The sequence below is a fragment of the Mus pahari genome, chromosome 1 (genome assembly GCF_900095145.1).
Source record: "Mus pahari chromosome 1, PAHARI_EIJ_v1.1, whole genome shotgun sequence".
NCBI classification, from domain to species: domain Eukaryota; kingdom Metazoa; phylum Chordata; class Mammalia; order Rodentia; family Muridae; genus Mus; species Mus pahari.
Window position 1 is genome coordinate 152,194,958 of NC_034590.1, and position 18,029 is coordinate 152,212,986.

Sequence of the window (18,029 nt, forward strand, 5' to 3'; positions counted from 1 at the left end):
CAACATGAGGAACTAGCCGTATTAAACATCACAACATGAGGAACTAGCCGTATTAAACATCACAACATGAGGAACTAGCCGTATTAAACATCACAGCATGAGGAAGGTTGAGAACCCCTGCATCAGTGCTATTCTTGGCTCTGTGACTCAAGAAGAGCATTTGAAATCACAATGACTTTAAGAGGCACCGTTTTTAAGTATTGCAGTTTAGCATTTCTCATTAAGCTGGGTAGCAGTCTTGAGCCTCCTGCGAAATGGAAGCATCTTCTTCTGAGAGTGGCAAATCTAACTAGTTATCTGTAGATATCAGGGGGGGAGTCATAAATTCTGAAGAAGCATCAGAGATGTATCCATTGATTATCGTGTCTCCCCTCATCTAGGCCTTCCTGGGGTTCTTGGTACTCAAGCATTTTGTTAATGAATGTTCTAGAAAAGAAGTTGTAGTTCTCATTCACCTGAGTATGCTTAAAATTAAAGAGTATGGTATTTCACTAACTGTACAATTTTTTTCGACATCTCAAAAAGCTGGAACTGAATTGTACCTTAACAAATGTCTGCTTGTTAAATACAAGTGTAGCCTGCTGTGGTGGTTCATCACACCTAGAGTACCAGTTCTCTGAGACTGAAGGAGGGAAATTGCTTTGAGTTTGAGACCAGCCTTGGATAGATAGTAAAGCCTTCTTTTAAAAATACACACAAGTACAGAAATCCTACATCTGACTGCCTCTGCCTCTCGAATGCTGGGATTAAAGGCATGTGCTACCACTGCCCTGCAGAGAGCTGTCTCTACATTTATGTACTATTGCTGATAAAAGGGCCATTTCTTCCCTTCACAAACTGGTCTAGTCTTACCTTGTTTCCATTGCTAAATTTAATTATTAAATTACGAAAGGTAGTAGGACAAAATTTACTCATGTGATTATGTTGCACACATGTGGGCTTCTGTACGCTCGAGTGACAGCCGCAGGTCTATGAAATACAGCAAAACCCACTTTCCTTGATTGCAGCTGAGAGCCCTGAAGGATGCTACCAAACTAATAAGCAAAAACCCAGAATTAAGCCAATTTACCACAAAATCGCTACAAGATTATTATCGGCAGATAAGGTAGGTTATGAGTGAGTCCTGCATGTATCAAACATTTATTAAGTAACTTCTTTAGAAGTCATGAATGCTTTGAGAGATATAAAATTTGAAAAAAATAGAATTTCCTAGTCTTGAGAAGTGTTGCCAGTCTTTCCTTAAGACTCATGTTTGTGTAGAAACACTTCATAGAACTACCACAAGAAAATGCTGGTAGCTTTAATATCTATTGATGGAAGATTCCTTGATGAGAAATTTCCCAGAATTCCCAAGGAGAAAGTCGGGAGCTGGGAAGCAGAATAACTGAGAAGGAAATTCGCTGGAGGATGCAGGCTTGAGCAGACAGAGAAGTCAAGTGAACTTGGAGATAGGAGCATGGAAAGTCTGTGAAACAGAAAAATCACAGCCTTCGCAACCTGAGAGCCATTACGTAGACTGACACTCGTCAAAGGAACTCCAAAAGGATGAGATAGATCTGAGGAGGTGTTGGCAAGGGAAGAATGTGTCAGAGGAGGATACTGACCTGATATCAAGCAGATAGGAAACAGGGAGAGAAGAAAGGAGAGAGGAAGGTCTAGATGCAAGGTCATATATAAGTGACGCAAGTCCCCTCCACCTGCCAGTGATACTTATGTGTCCACCTGTTAGTCAAGTTAGAATCCCCATGATCTACTCACTGCATGGTGCCATCGGTGGAGGATCCATATGGGTTGTTGTTATTAACAGTGCTGGGAGAAAGGCGAGGCCCTTTAAAGTTGATAAGGCTACGAGGGGCCCATGGTCATGGGTGGTAGGTTTTAATGTCTTAACAAAGGGGCCTTTGAGAGTGGACTCAGCTCACCACCAAGGAAGTGATAGAGGTTGGATCCTGAATGGTATTTCTCTACCCTCAGGTATTTCAAATAACACCCAGTCCCTCCCCAGCACCTTCCCTGAGTGTCGGGTAGTCAGGGCTGTCCTCAGCCTTGCTTCTCATCAAAGCCTCTTGAGATCCCGAGACCCAAAAATCTGAACTCTTCCTAAATTCATGGCCATGGGGCTGCCCACGTGGAACTTACCAGTCGGCAAGATAAAACGTATGGGCGCACACCCTTTCATCAGAGCAGACAAAAGCACTGACTGGTTTCCACCGTGTTGTCATACCAGCCAGAAAGAGCAAGAAACAGCACAAGGTGCCAGGGCCTCCCGGACCCATTCTTTCACTGGTTCTTTCTTCCAGCATCTCCTATATGTTCCTTCAGGATCTTGTAGAGCCCTCAGCTAGGAGACTTCCCTTTTTCCCATTTCAGCAGAGCGCTTTTGAATAGTGATAAAACCTTTGCAGAGTACATTTCTACTGGGCTTTCAGCGGATAAAAGAAAAACAGCCTAAGATAGAGGTTTCCGATTTGGGTAAAGTGGGGAGAGAGGATCCGTTCAGTCCAGTATGTCCAGTATGTTCTACAGTGCTCCTCGTGGCGTACAGCTCTTATAGCTCTCATCTAGCAGTCCACTTTTGGTCTGCAATCATTTCCCCAGTGACACGAAGCAGCTGTATGATGCCGAAAGGGAAAAGGACTATTCCCTGCTGCACAGTGTCTTACAGACTTGGAAACAGATAAAATCTCTCCGGCAAAAGCAAGGATTCACAAGCTCCCCGGTAAAGCTGCAGTTTCATAGGTAAGTGGCCAACTCTAGCTGTGTGTATCAGTCTCTGATGATGTCCTGTGAATTCCGAGTGTTCACACTAACTGGGGAATGATGTCCAAGAAACGTAACTACTTCACATACTCAAGAGAGGCCTGTATCTTGAATATATAAACAACAGCTAGAAAGCAGCTTGATTTAAAAGTGGCCAAAGGGTAGACGCGGGCCAGAAGGTAAGTGGGTGGAAGATGGACACATGAAAATGTGCTTAGCAATATGCCAGAGAGAGATGTAAGTTAAATTGGCAATGGAACAGTATTAGCATGCCCGTTCAAGCGGCTAAAAATGAATGTCATTAACAAATGCTGCCAAGAACTCTGAGCAGCAGAAATCTCCACTTACTGCTGATGGGCAAAAAAAAAAAAATGTGGTTTGGCACTTTCTCACAAAGTTGAACATGAACCCAGCAATCATACTCCACGTATAAAATGTGGTAAAACATATGATAAGTAATTAGATTAGGTCATTAAAATGTTATCTACTAAATAAGAATTCTAATTGGGAATTGTTAATCATGAGAGCTGTTTATGAACTCTAGAGAAATAACTAGTTCCCTCTTGACAACCCTTTGTTCTGAGTCTATGTTTAACTGGTAAGGACAGGTGTGGTTTTAGGCAACCAGAGAAGGTGTGTTTTCTGTTCTTCTTCTTGTACAATAGCTCTTAACAAAGGTGTTATCAAACAGATTTGAAAACCAAGCCCAGCATAGAATTTTACCTTAAGCCCCCTGAATCATTAGGAGCTTGAACTTGCTTCTAACCCTTTAAGGCACTCGGCACACCCATGCACCATGAGCTGGAGGAACAAGGGTGCCATAAGGCTGTTCAGAACTGTAGCTGTGGGTACCTCAGTATGTGGTCTCCAAGTCTTACCCCCACTAGTCTCAACTCTAGCCCCACCAGAGGCTCTCAGCGCCAGCTCTTCCAACAGTCTTGGGCTGGGATTCGCCTCTCCATGGTGTTTCAGCTTAGAACTCCCCCGAACTAAACCCCAAAGTGTCAGTGACTAGGTTGGTCCTAGCAGGGCTTAGCTCCAGTGATCCTAAACTGGAATACTGAGCTTAAGCAATTGAAGTATCATTCAGATAAACTAGAAAAGCAACATGTTTAATGCTCCTGAAAATTCTTTTTCCTGGCTAAGTTTACCGTTCTTGAACCAACAACCAACCTTATCCTGATAGACTCTAACCAAACTTCTAACCAAACAAGACTCGAGGCAAGACTGGACTTACAACAAAAAAAGCTTGACAATTCACTGGCTCATTTTGTGTTTCACTGGGACACAGGATCTGTGCTCCTTAACATCCCTAAATGAGGTAGTTGAATGAACAGTTAGAAATAAAAATGTGGAAGCTGGTAGCACAGCATTAATTAATGCTACCAGTGTCCACAACACTCCTTAAGGAAAGCTGAGACCACCGGTGAGACCAGGAGGAGTTCAAGGATGGATACTTGAGAAATGGCTTTAAGAGTTTTAGAAAGGAGGAGGAACCAAACATAAGGCAGAGGAACACCAGTGAGCATGTCACCATATTCAGCCACCGGGGGCACTGCATCTACAGCAGGAAAGAATATCTAACCATGCTTGCCGCTTCTAACATACTGAGGTGGCAGAAGTGGCAGACTCAGCTAAAGCTTGTGTTATAAAGTGACTGAGATGAAGCAGTAAGGAGTTGAGTATAAAGCTTGTCATCTTGTTCAGGCCGGAAACCTGCCTTGTCAAGCGTTTCTGAGTTCAGTCCCTGTGGCCCATGAGGTAGAAAGAGAACTACGCCTGCACATTATCCTCTGACCTCCACATAGGTGCTATGGTGTTCATGTGTGTGAGCCTCCTACCACTACCCAAATAAATAAATGTGTGTGTGTGTGTGTGTGTGTGTGTGTGTGTGTGTGCGTGTGTCTATGTGTGAGTGCCTGTGTATGTGTCTATGTGTGTATCTGTGTGTCTCTGTGTGTGCCTGTGTGTGTGTGTATCTCTGTGTGTATGTGTCTCTGTGTATGTGCCTGTGTGTGTTTGTGCCTGTGTGTGTATCTCTCTGTGTGTGTCTCTGTGTGCATGTGTCTCTATGTATGTGTCTGTGTGTATAATTACCCCTCATGTGTTCTAGATAGGGCTCTCTCGGGACTGTACCATGGTAAGAATTTCTGAATCACATGGCAATGATCTGCTTAGCATTCTGAGGAACCGCCAGATTGCTCTCCAGAGTGTCTGTGCCCTTTTACACTCCAAGCAGAGCATACATAGTCCCAAGTGACTCCCTAAGGCCTAAAAATAAAATCTGAAACTTTGAACCAAAAAGCACAAATCCCCTAATCAAGAAAATTCAGTTCCCAGGATGGTTACTTCCTGAAAATGGCCCAGGTAAGTAGAGCTTTGTTGAACTGTAGTGATGCCCACTGGGTGAGGTTGTGAGATAAGAGCTGATGAGCATCAAGTACTCGGGGCTTTGCTTAACGCATGCTCAGTAAGTACAGAGAGTTACTTGGCTAATAGTAGCTCCAACAGTGGCTTCTTCCTGTTGGTGCGTCAGCCCCAGTGATCAGCTGGGACACACACTTGCTATCACTGGTCATCTACCTCTACACCAGGTTGTTTGCGCAGCTTAAACCACAAAAGACAAAAATAGATTGCAGACACATGGCCTTTACCCTTCAGTTTATGTTTCACCCCACCCCTAGCGACTTTTCTCATTTTCTTTCTAAACGTAAACTCTAACAACTCCCATGTTACCAACATCACTTCTGCTCTAAACAATTTTGTTGTTAATTAGGGTAAAAATGAACACGTGGGATGAGCAGAATCAAGTGGGAGTGTCAGAAGGACCTGGGGACGCAAGCGAAGAAATGCCATTTCAGAATGAAGACACACAGGAGGTGTGTAGCATGCGTGGGTGATGAGACCTTCTGGTCTAATGAGTTAGACTGTCCCGTCGCCCGGTACATGCTTCTTGGGGATTCTCAACAGATACCAGAAAAGTACAAACTATATGTCCTTCTGTCTCTGGTTTCTAGACTCTCTCCCATCCAGCCTCAGACCCTGAAGGAATGGAAGTTGAAAGAGCAAAGCCAATTACTCTGGTGCCGCAGCTTTCTTTCACGGCAGAATTGACAAACTCATCCAAGTGTTCTCTGTAAGCACCGTAGAGAAGGGTCTCCTCGTCACGGGTACCGACTGTATTGTTCCTAACAACATCAGGTTATTCAAGTACCAGTTGTTCGACCCTGCCACACTTGCATATATACATTTTCACATTTCATTGTCCCAGTAGCTCAGTGGAATGTGATGCTATCCTCATCTTGGAAGGGGGAGAGTTAATTCTAATGGAAGGTAAAGTTGCTCAGGCCACATATCAAATGCATTCCTGAAAGGAGGACACTAACCATTTCAACTCAACATAAAACCTGTACTGCCCGATACATTAGTAAGTTTTATATTCTGTCATGGTAGTATTCTGGTTCAGGTAGAGATGGGGGATACAAAGCACTATTAAGTAAGATTATATTGTCACCTTGATCATTACAGAGCATCTAATGTTTATGAAAGCTGTTCCATATCAAGAGGGCCCCTTGGACACTTTCTCTCTTTGACAGAACAAGTTTCATTCCTCCCCAGATCTTCCTTGTCCTCGCCTAGGGCATTATGCATAAACAAATATAATACCCATTTTTCTCATCCACTAGGCTTATGGGTCCCATCTCCCACAAACAGGAAAATGCAGGTTAGTGCACTGACCTGCATCTAGTTTTCCCCATCTCCATCCCGGAGGAGGCAGGACCATTCCATTCTGGAGTATTGTGAATGCATCACTTAGCACAGAGTTGGAGCATGGATGATACCCCAGTGAATATTCACATTTATGGATTCACATGATGGATGGTTATACGGAAGGGCGAACACAAAGAGTAGCAGAGAGAAGGACGAAAGCATTTATACCACCCTTTTCTGAGTAGAGAGGCACAGCAGGAAAGCAGCCTTTTATTTGTCCTTTAAATGAGGGCCCAAGATCATTTATTAGGTAAAACATATACAAAATGCCCATCAAAAAAGAAGGCAAGGAAATGAACCATGAAAAGAGATTGGAGAGCATGTGGGAGGGGCCACAGTGAAGACACTGCCAGCATGACTGCTCCACTTAGGGGGAAGCTTTTACTGTGAATAAGAGAGAGAAAATGCCCAGAGGCATCTGAAGAGTCCAGAACAGAGGAAAAGTGGACTGGAGATGGCCAGGGCTGTCCATGAGAGGGATGGGAGCTCCTGGGAGTGAGAATAGAATACTGAGAGTGGGGTGGATGGAGCGGGCAACGCATGCAGACGGAATTTTATTTTTATTTTGTTTTTTTTTTCAAGATAGGGTTTCTCTGTGTAGCCCAGGCTGGCCTTGAACTCACAGAGATCTGCCTGCCTCTGGCTTCCAAGTGCATGCACCGCCACTGCCCTTAAGGTTGGGGTCATGAAACCGTGCAGATTCAAAGGAGAATGATTATACTGTGTTAAAGGAGGATAGTGGGAGGAATGACTCCCTTTGGGTACGGTAAACCCGTTTCAAAAGTTCCGGAGGAGTTGCTGGCTTCTATCTAACTGCCAGAAATGTCCCTGTAGTCCATCTTGAGCTTATTTCTAGACGTATGGGGAGCCTGAGACATGACAGAGGGGAAGAGGCTATGCATGTCAGAAAACCTAGGAAAGTCATGGTGGGATTAAGGCAAGCTACAAGAAATACAGCCTTCCAAAGCGGTCTCTATCAGACAGCATGGCTGCCCATCTCACAGATACCAATCCTCTAGGGAGGAGTAAATGTTCATGCCAAGGCTAGAAGTGGAAGGAGTGGAGATGAGGGAAGGGTCAGATGGTACGGAAACTTCAGGGTTCTTTGGAGAGGCAGTTGTGTTGGATGGTGTTTTGCTGGGGCACAGGTGAGAGACTAAGTCAGACTCATGAAGGAATGTTTCACTGAAGCAGACACAGGTGAAAGGATGTTCTGCTAAAGCAAGCACGTGAAAGGACATGTGATGAAAGAGTCTTGGCTTAGCAATACACATGGATTGGCCCTCCTTACACTGCATAGTCGAGCTGCATTTGTTGGGACTCCATAGAGAGAAACAAACCAAAAACCTGGTGGTGGGCTGCAGTTTCATGCCACTTCTTCAGATTCCAGCTGATTGGCAGAGTGATGTCAGCTAAGACAGATACACGTGCTGAGGCAAGACCCACAGAGGACATGTGGTGTCTGGAGGGAATAAATACAGCTCAACGGACAGTGACAGAGGCTGAGCTTGGCTTGCTTATAGAACTCTCTGTGCAAAACTTGTGGGTCTCACATCTTCACAGATCTTCCCTTCCCTGAGAGAGGCACAGCCGAGAACTCCTGGCGTTCCTGTTGACCCTGCTCCCTCCTGCTGACTCCAGCCAAGGCTGAGGCCTGGCTGCCTCTGATAGACAGTGCCACCGCTGCTGATTCCTGTTTGCAATCCCTCTCTACTGAACTGGACTGCTGCTGTAGCCACGAAGTACTTGCGAGTGGATCTAGCTGCTGCTGCTGACCCATGGACTCAACTGACAATTTCCAGACAACACAGACAGGAGTTTCTCCAAAGAACCTTTCTTTTTTTTTTTAATTGAATATTTTATTTATTTACATTTCAAATATTATCCCCTTTCTCTGTTTTCCCTCTGAAAACCCCCTATCCCATCCCCTCTCCCCCTGCTTCTATGAGGATGCTCCCCCACCTACCCACTCCCACCTTCCCATCCTGGCATTCCCCTACACTGTGGCATCGAGCCTTCACAGGACCATGGGCCTCTCCTCCCATGGAAGCCTGACAAGGCCATCATCCTCTGCTACATGTGTGGCTGGAGCCATGGGTCCCTCCATATGTACTCTTTGGTTGGTAGTTTAGTCCCTGGGAGCTCTGAGGGGTCTGGTTGGTTCATATTGTTGTTCTTCCTATGGGACTGCAAACACCTTCAGTCCTTTTTCTAACTCCTCCATTGGGGACCCTGTGCTCAGTCCAATGGTTGGCTGCGAGCATCTGCCTCTGTATTTGTCAGGCTCTGACAGAGCCTCTCAGGAGACAGCTACATGAGGCTCCTGTCAGCAAGCACTTCTTGGCATCCACAATAGTGTCTGTATATGGGATGGATCCCCAGGTGGGACAGTCTCTGGATGACCTTTCCTTCAGTCTCTGATCCAGACTTTGTCTCCATATTTCCTCTCATGAGTATGTTGTTCCCCCTTCTAAGAAGGACTGAAGCATCCACGCTTTGGTCTTCCTTCTTCTTGAGCTTCACGTGGTCTGTGAATTGTGTCTTGGGTATTCTGAGCTTTGGAGCTAATATCCACTTATCAGTGAGTGTATACCATGTGTGTTCTTTTGTGACTGGGTTACCTCACTCATGAAGATATTTTCTAGTTCCATCCGTTTGCCTAAGAATTTCATGAAGTCATTGCTTTTAATAGCTGAGTAGTACTCCATTATGTTCATGTACCACATTTTCTGTATCCATTTCTCTGTTGAGGGATGTCTGGGTTCTTTCCAGCTTCTGGCTGTTACAAATATAAGGCTACTATGAACATAGTGGAGCATGTGTCCTTGTAATATGTTGGAGCATCATTTGGGTATATGCTCAGGAGTGGTATAGCTGGGCCCTTAGGTAGTACTATGTCCAATTTTTTTTTAAGAAACCACCAGACTGATTTCCAGAGTGGTTATACAATCTTGCAATCCCACCAGCAATGGAGGAGTGTTCCTCTTTCTTCACATCCTCGCCAGCATCTGCTGACCTGAGTTTTTGATCTTAGCCATTCTGACTGGTTTGAGGTGGAATCTCAGGGTTGTTTTGATTTGCATTTCTCTGATGACTGAAGATGTTGAACATTTCTTTAGGTGCTTCTCAGCCATTCAATATTCCTCAGCTGAAAATTCTTTGTTTAGCCCATTTTTAATAGGGTTATTTGGTTCTCTTGAGTTCTTTGTATATATTGGATATTAGCCCTCTATTGGATGTGCCTATAACCAAGCAAGTGAACAATCTGTATGACAAGAACTTCAAGTCTCTGAAGAAAGAAATCAAAAGATCTCAGAAGATAGAAAGATCTCCCATGTTCATGGATGATCAGGATTAATATAGTAAAAATATTCATCTTGCCGAAAGCAATCTACAGGTTTAGTGCAATCCCCATCAAAATTCCAGCTCAATTCTTCATAGAGTTAGAAAGAGCAATTCTTAAATTAATTTGGAATAACAAAAAAACCCAGGATAGGGAAAACTATTCTCAACAATAAAAGAACTTCTGGGGGAATCAGCATCCCTGACCTCAAGCTGTACTACAGAGCAATAGTGATAAAAACTGCATGGTATTGGTACAGTGACAGGCAGATAGATCAGTGGAATAGAACTGAAGACCCAGAAATGAACCCACACGCCCATGGTCACTTGATCTTTGACAAAGGAACTAAAACCATCCAGTGGAAAAAAGACAGCATATTCAACAAATGGTGCTGGTTCAACGGGCGGTCAGCATGTAGAAGAATGCAAATCAATCCATTCTTATCTCCTTGTACAAAGCTCAAGTTCCAGTGGATCAAGGACCTCCACATAAAACCAGATACACTGAAACTAATAGAAGAGAAAGTGGAGAAGAACCTCAAACACATGGGCACAGGGGAAATTTTCCTGAACAGAACACCCATGGCTTGTGCTCTAAGATCAAGAATCAACAAATGGGACCTCATAAAATTGCAAAGCTTCTGTAAGGCAAAGGACACTATCAATAGGACAAAATGGCAACTAACAGATTGGGCAAGATTTTTACCAAAGAACCTTTCTAAACAGGTCCACTTCTCCCCTCCCCTTCATCCTTTCTTTTCTACTACCTCTGGTGGGTGGTGGGCTACAAGGGAGGTTAAAGCCTTTATAACCATCATTAAAAACTAAGTTTTGAAAAAAATTAAAGTTATAATTAAAGATTGTTTATAACAGAAGGAAAGGGGCACTGTTTCCTGAAGATAATATAATTCTGAGGTGGTAAATTTTCATAATGTGGAGAGCACAGCCTAAGGTCTGTAAGGCCCTTGGCAATTAGGATGGCCACACAAGATTTGACTTTCAAATATGCTCAGCTTATTCATACAAACACATTCCTTATAATATCATGCTAATATAAAAAGTTAAAACCAGACATCTCACCAAGCAGGGAACAGCTGTTTGGGCTGAAATACTGCTGCTGGCTTTCACTGGGGTATCTTCTCTGGCGCAAACACTCTGAACCTTATAGGCTCAGCACAAATCTTCAGTGAAGTCCTTCAGCTGGGGCAGGTGGGAGGATGGCACTGATGGATGTCAGAGGTCAGGACGTCCCCAAGAATGCTGGCCGCTGCCTGTATGAGCCCGGTGACAGTGTCGGAAGGTCAACGGCTACCGAGGCCAGGGCCACCACACACAGAGTCTCAAAGCCTTGCTGACGGATATTAACGCAGAGACTACAGGAGCACAGCAGTGTGACCCCAGAGACCATTCCTAAAGTTCCACTTTTTGTATCATGTTATTGGGCTTTAGGCTACCAGGGCTCACAGTTCATGAGTGGTTCATCAGTACATCAACACATCAACACCATCTTAGGGCTGTGTCATTAGTAAGTGTATCCAGGCTGGTCCTTGGGCGAGGCTCTTGTCTGAGGTGGCTTCTTGCTTCTGAGACCTTCCTCTTCCCTGAGCTGCCCAGTGGCAAGCTTAGGCGTCCTATTTTAAATCACATATTTTAAATCAAAATGGCTTTTGGGTTACACAAAAATGATTTCTGAGTTACACAATAATTTATCTTATGTTTTTACTTACGTTCCTAACACACAATCCTTTTGTGAGTTTGTTGTTGTTGAGGACAACACACAGGGCAGCTTTCTCTGGAGTATCTGGGAGGGTGGAAGAGACAAAGAGAAGGTTTAAGAAACATGTTTGTCCCCTGACCACCTGAGAGGGTTACAAGATGGGTGGGCAAGCAATGGGAAGAGAAACTCTGGCCCATAAGCTGATTAGGGCAGAAGTGAGAGAAGGGTTTCAGGCCTAGGTTTAACTCCCAGTAAGAGCTCTAAGGTCAAGCCTTAATCCTCACTGGGTCAGATGCCTTGCTGAGTTAGGCATAGAGAATACTGGGAACTTCCTGTCACCCACTGGGTGATTTTATGACCAGCAAGGGTTTCCATAAAGGTCTCAGGAAAGTGACATAGTGTCTCACCTATTGTAGTGTCCAGAGGGGGCCTGGGGGGTGGGGTGGGGAATGCCTTCTCTGTGGTCCTGCAGGAAAGGGCAAACACAGCCTGAAGCCTATGGGATTTACAATTCCTTTAACAGAAAATAAGGTGTGTGTGTGTGTGTGTGTGTGTGTGTGTGTGTGTGTGTGTGTGNGAGAGAGAGAGAGAGAGAGAGAGAGAGAGAGAGAGAGAGAGAGAGAGAGAGCGTTGTTGATGATGATGATGTAAGCCTTCTACCTCGATGCCAAAGCTCCCTCCTTCCTCCTCTTATAAGATATCTGGTAAATGCTTTGGTATCTTTAAGCTATGACTTGGCAGAATTAACAGCCAAATCTTTTTTTCCCCACCTTTGGTTTTTCCAGACAGGGTTTCTCTGTGTAGCCCTGGTTGTCCTGGAACTCACTCTGTAGACCAGGCTGGCCTCGAACTCAGAAATCCGCCTGCCTCTGCCTCCCAAGTACTGGGATTAAAGGCGTGCACCACCACCGCCCGGCAACAGCCAAATCTTGATTTCAGTTCCTTCCTATTTTTGAATGTATGTCTTTCTTCAAAAACAATTGAAAATTGTTTTCCAATTTTCAGTTTTACAATTCAAAAACTGTAAAGAGGATATTTTTATCACATAAAATTATTTTTGGTGCTTTTGGACTTAAAGTTAGAATTTATCTTCTGAAAAAGTCATTCTTTTATTTTTTTAAAGACACCCTAAGATAATTTGGGGGGAAAGAGTGTTTTACATTGTTTCTGCTTTTGTGGGTCATCTAACGATTTGTTTGATTCTTTTAGATATGAGCAAAAGAGGAGAGCCAAAATGCAGAAGCTTAAATATTTTATCAAAATATTTTACAATGATAAACAGGTTTCCTGCACCTCAGTATCTCCCCTACAGTTTGACTTTAAAGTCATGTTTCAACAAATCTTTAACATTCAGCTGATATACTGGCCAGAAACAATCTGCTTGGAGGTATGCTGTTGTCATTTACCTTTGTCTTGTTTTATGCCACGGGTGTCATTTTCTCTGGTTGACTCCTGTTATATAGGGTAGGCTATTTCTTTTATATTAAGGAATGTCTGGTTTCTATGGTTAGCAATGTACTTACAGTTAATAAATGCATAACTCGCCTCATCCACAATCTTTCGTGTCGCAAGCACAGAATTGTTTGTGGGTGCTCCACATAATCTGGTTCCGTTAAGATTCCTGCCAGCCTAGAATGCAGTGTACCATTCATTGCCAGTGAACTGTTGACACTGCATAGGCCAAAGAGCTATTGTGTCAGCCATCACTGCTCATTTCCCAGCCCCGACTTGGTGGCTTCAGTCTCTTGGGAGGGAGTCTCTTCTTTACTCTCCTTTTCTCTTCTTGCTGTTATTCTTAAGGAACCAGGTAGGTGAACACACAACAGACCCCCGACCTCTCAGGCTTACATATTTGAACACTTAGTCTTCCATTGGTGCTATTATCTAGGAAGATCCTAAGGGGTTGAACCTTGTTGGAGGAAGTGGGTCCATGTAAAATATAAAATTGAGGTTTTCTGGCTTGCCTCTACTTCCTGTTCTTGCTCTGCTTTTAAGGGCAGTCACAGTAGGGCTTACCAGATTCCTGTTCCCGACTTAACTGTGTGAATGAAATGTAATAGAACAGTGCTATTTTAATTATAGTACTTTTCAAAAATGATTCAAGTGAGTTCCTGGGAGTTCTTCTATTTTTCCCATTGTTCCTGTTTTGCATTTTGGTGAGTTGTCAACCTTTTGTCTTATATTCAGGTTTATGAGATAAGTAAAAGGTCAACTTTACTGGTTAAACTGTATCTGCCTTTACCTAACAAGACAGAGCTGAAGGGCAAGACTGGCCTGGAATATACGGAATTTAGTTCTGATAAACTTGTCATACCTATGGATGGAGGCGTAGGAAGCAGTGAGTTTGTTTAAAATTTCCTTCCCATGCTTTTTTTGTGTGTGTGTGTGTGTGTGTGTGTGTGTGTGTGTGTGTGTGTGTGTGTACCAAATGCTGGGTACCCTAGCTGGGTGTTCTGAACAAAATTCTTCCTGAGGAGATGCAACATACATCTATTCACCCTAGATAGGGAGCCCAGGACAGACCAAAGTATGGATACTACCACAGTTCAACTTTGTGAACCAATGAGTTTTATTGAGGTTCCTTAGAGGAACAGAGATGACTCAAAGGCAGATGCATCACCAAAGCCCACCCGGCATGGATGACAGGTCACGAAGCAGGAAACTGGAACACTGCACAGCCTGCAGACAGCTCAGCAGGTTGGAGGATGCTCTTGCTAGGTGTCTCTATTGCTCTAAACCTCTTCTGGGCAGCTGGGCTTGTTTCTGCTTCTCCCAGGCACTTTCCCTTCTTCTCAGAGAGACACTTACCTTTTATTCTTATTCTGGTAGGGAGGAACCTAGTGAATCTGATCAGTTTCAGGGACTTCCTGAAGCTATTTTGAGTTGTTTATCATCCTGTTTAAAGTTCCCCTGCAAACTAGAATGTTTCGGTCTGAATTAATTTATACAGCACTGGTTATGGTGGCATCTGCCTGTAATCCCAGATCTCAGAAGACCCAAGAGGACAGTGGGTTCCAGGCCAGCCTGGGCTCCATAGCAAGCTTCATGGAAAAAAATTCCATTTACAGAATTTGTTTTCAAAAAATTACTCCAGGTGTCAAAAATTAGCTTGTTTAATACTGTCTTGAATCAGGCCTTTGGGAAACTTAAAAATTGCCATGACCACCTATGCTTTTTCTAGTCCTATGGAGGAGAAGCACTGTGGGTCCTGAAATATGAACTCTGGTTTGTGTGTGTGTGTGTGTGTGTGTGTGTGTGTGTGTGTGTGTGTGTGTGTATGTTTATATGTGTATGTGTGTTGGCTCAAGTATTGGGTGGGATGGAAGATACAGAACTGCCATGTACCACACTTTCTCTATCCATTCTTCTGTTGAGGGACATCTGGGTTCTTTCCAGCTTCTGGCTATTGTAAATAAGGCTGCTATGAACATAGTGGAGCATGTGTCCTTGTTATATGTTGGAGCATCTTTTGGGTATATGCCCAGTATAGCTATTGTGTGTTTGTTTGTGTAGAAGGTGTGTGTGTGTGTGTGTGTGTGTGTGTGTGTGTGTGTGTGTGTACAGAAGTGCCCATGCATACTCATAGAGGCCAGAAAGAGGCATTGTATCCCTTGTCTCTCCCTGAACCTGATGCTCATCAGTTTGACAAGGGAGCTGGAGAGTTCAGCTTCAGGATCCACCAGGCTGCCTCCTCAGCTCTGGGACTGCAGATAGCACTCTTAGGGGCTCTGAAGATCTGAGCTTTATCTTCATGCTTGCACCGGTTGAGTGGGGGGCAGTTTACACACTGAGTCATCTTCCCAGCCCCTCAGCCCCTGCGTTTCTAAACCAGTGATGGGTTCTAACTGTCTTTTAAAAACAGATGTGCCTTTTAATCTCGAGGAAAGTGAGAATGAAGAACTCTGCCTTTTAACCTCAGGGAAACTTAGCTACTCCCTCTCATGGACCTTAGATGAAAATGGATCCCCTCTGATACCCGTGTCACAGTCGCTGAGCTCTGCATACTGTAGGTAATGAACTTTTCATGTTTGAAGCAGGACACCCTATGAAACAAGTGTGTAAAGAGGCATGCCAATCGCAGCACGACGGTGAAGTTTTACTTGACTCATCCCTCTATGGCAGTGTTTTATGTGTAGGATGACATGTTCCTTCATTGCCTAGGTTTTACAGTCTCATGGACAACTAGAGAGGTATTCCTATAGTCCTTAACTTGCAGGCAGAGGCCCAGACTCCCAAGGAGTTCATTTCTGGGGATTTAAATTTTTCTCATTCATTCTGAATGACCACAGAATCACTTATGAATTACCAGCTTGGTGGAAGAAAACTCCTAAAATTCTAGAATGATCTTCGAGTACTCCCCCTGCACAGTGCAATCATCAGGTCTCCAGCTGGCCTTGAGCCAAGAGACTGTGTGGCTGACTGAGGTTTGTGGTATTTTGTGAAGCAGATGCCATGGGACTGTGGTAAAATCCAATGGCAGCCTCCTTTTTTGGGGGGTAAGTTGCGTAAGTTTCTCTCTCCAGTTTACTTGTGAACATTCAAGTTTTGCCTTAAGCCCTGCGTTCTGGACCACGTGGGCTAACACTGTCCCAAGGGGAAGGAATATTTGTTGCAAGATGCCAGGGGTATCAGGTTTTAGAGGTCTTTTGTAACAAATATAGAAAAAGAATTCAGCTTCAAGAACAGAAATAGGAAACAAAAGAAAAGGCCCAACTCTACCTGTAGTGGCTGTGAATTCATTCACACAGCCGCCATATTGTGGGTGGGTCCACCACACCTTGATAACAATAACTGGAGAAGAGCAGACACTGATGAAGGGAGAATTTATAGATTGGACATCACACTGGGGCCAAACTGTTACAGAATCTGTCCAAACTGTAATTCTGTGGGCTCAGTTGATGGATGGGAACTGTTCTCTGATGCTTGAGAGAAAAAAAGCTTGGAATATCATTCCAAATTTTTCTAATTACATATGACATGATAATTTATCTATGAATACATCAAGTTCATTGACAACTCCAAGCACATACTCCAGGATTGTCTTCTTTCTTCTCTTAGTCTATAGCTGACATAACTGTGACACTAGGATATATTATTGAATCTAGCTTATTTTTCTAGCCCCCATGTTTGAAGATAGTTGTTCATGAACAAAGATACTCCCCTGGCCTATCCTGCCTAGTTAATCACATTGCTTTCTGTTACATTCCAATCATTACAGTACAATCTACAGTCAATGCTTTCAAAATATTTTTCACATTTGTTTGTTTTGTGTATTTATTTTTATTTTCACATGCGATAGCACCCATGGATGTCAGAGGACAGCTTACAGAGTTCTCTCCTTCTACTCTTTGGGTTCCAAGAACGAAACTCAGGTCACCAGGCTTGGCCACAGGCACCTTGACCTACTGAACCATCCTGCCAGCCCCTTTGGTTCACTTTTGACATTGTGTGCTTTCTTAGTTTTGCATGAGCAGATATTTAGATTAAATTTTAGTATTGTGCATCACATAAAATATTTAACCCATTATTATGTTTAGAGTTTATAAAATATACCCAAAAAGTGCTATTCATTTAAGCATCTACTGTGTTTCAGCAACTCTGCAAATCGGAGATGGCACAGATGAATATTTATAGAGTTTTATCCTTAACAAGCTATATTGTCTGTTAAAGGAGAGTAAACAATTTATTAGAAAGCTATGGTGAAATTGGAACATTAGATGCACCGGTCTGTGTGTATCATAAAGATAGACTCTCTTTTATCATTAAATACAGGAGGGGCTAGATTTGCCTCTGGGTTCCTACCATGGGTGGGCTTTAACTTGTGTAATATGTAACCTGCATTTTATATGGAGAGTCACAAAATATTTTCTCCACATTAGTGTGCTAAGGAATGTTGACGCAAGAGGTGTTCCTGGACTCCCGTGGATCGTGAACTCACAAAAGCTTTGTGACTGGGCAGATGATGTCAGGATTGATCCAAATAACCCAGAGTACTCGGATATAACAGAACTTATTATGGTACATTTTAGAAACTATCAACACTATAAACATATTTTTTCCTCATATGTATCTTATACATTCCTCCATTATTTGCTGTGCATTTTTCTAGACACTTAGGGTGCATACAAAAGTAAAATCAAAGGCACATATGGTTTTCAATGGGTTTAGAGTATTGAAAAGGCATTAGAATCACAACAATTGATATGACTACTTTAGGCCTGTCGGCAGGCTAACCTCTAAGCTAACATCTGTTAAAAATCTGTCACATGCTAGCCATATTATTAGGTACTAAAAATGCCATGATGATTTATCAAGAGGACTTACAAATGTTTTTTTGCACCCAGCCACCATTATCTGGTCATTTGTGCCCATCCCTACAGCCAACTGAACTGCTCTGTGTTCCCAGCATGCTTTTCTTTTTTTTTTTTTTTTTTTTTTT

At 43.3% G+C, this 18,029-nt stretch overlaps 1 protein-coding gene across 1 annotated transcript in view; it reads left to right on the forward strand.

The window, feature by feature from the left end:
* The window catches only part of Cc2d2b (coiled-coil and C2 domain containing 2B), a 70,453-nt gene that overhangs the window by 16,285 nt on the left and 36,139 nt on the right, over nt 1–18,029 (forward strand). The window contains exons 10-17 of the mRNA XM_021215548.1: nt 1,008–1,105; nt 2,599–2,739; nt 5,537–5,639; nt 5,778–5,896; nt 12,800–12,977; nt 13,778–13,928; nt 15,453–15,600; nt 17,470–17,608. Coding sequence (XP_021071207.1) covers nt 1,008–1,105; nt 2,599–2,739; nt 5,537–5,639; nt 5,778–5,896; nt 12,800–12,977; nt 13,778–13,928; nt 15,453–15,600; nt 17,470–17,608 — 1,077 coding nt within the window. The remainder of the gene's footprint in view (nt 1–1,007; nt 1,106–2,598; nt 2,740–5,536; nt 5,640–5,777; nt 5,897–12,799; nt 12,978–13,777; nt 13,929–15,452; nt 15,601–17,469; nt 17,609–18,029) is intronic.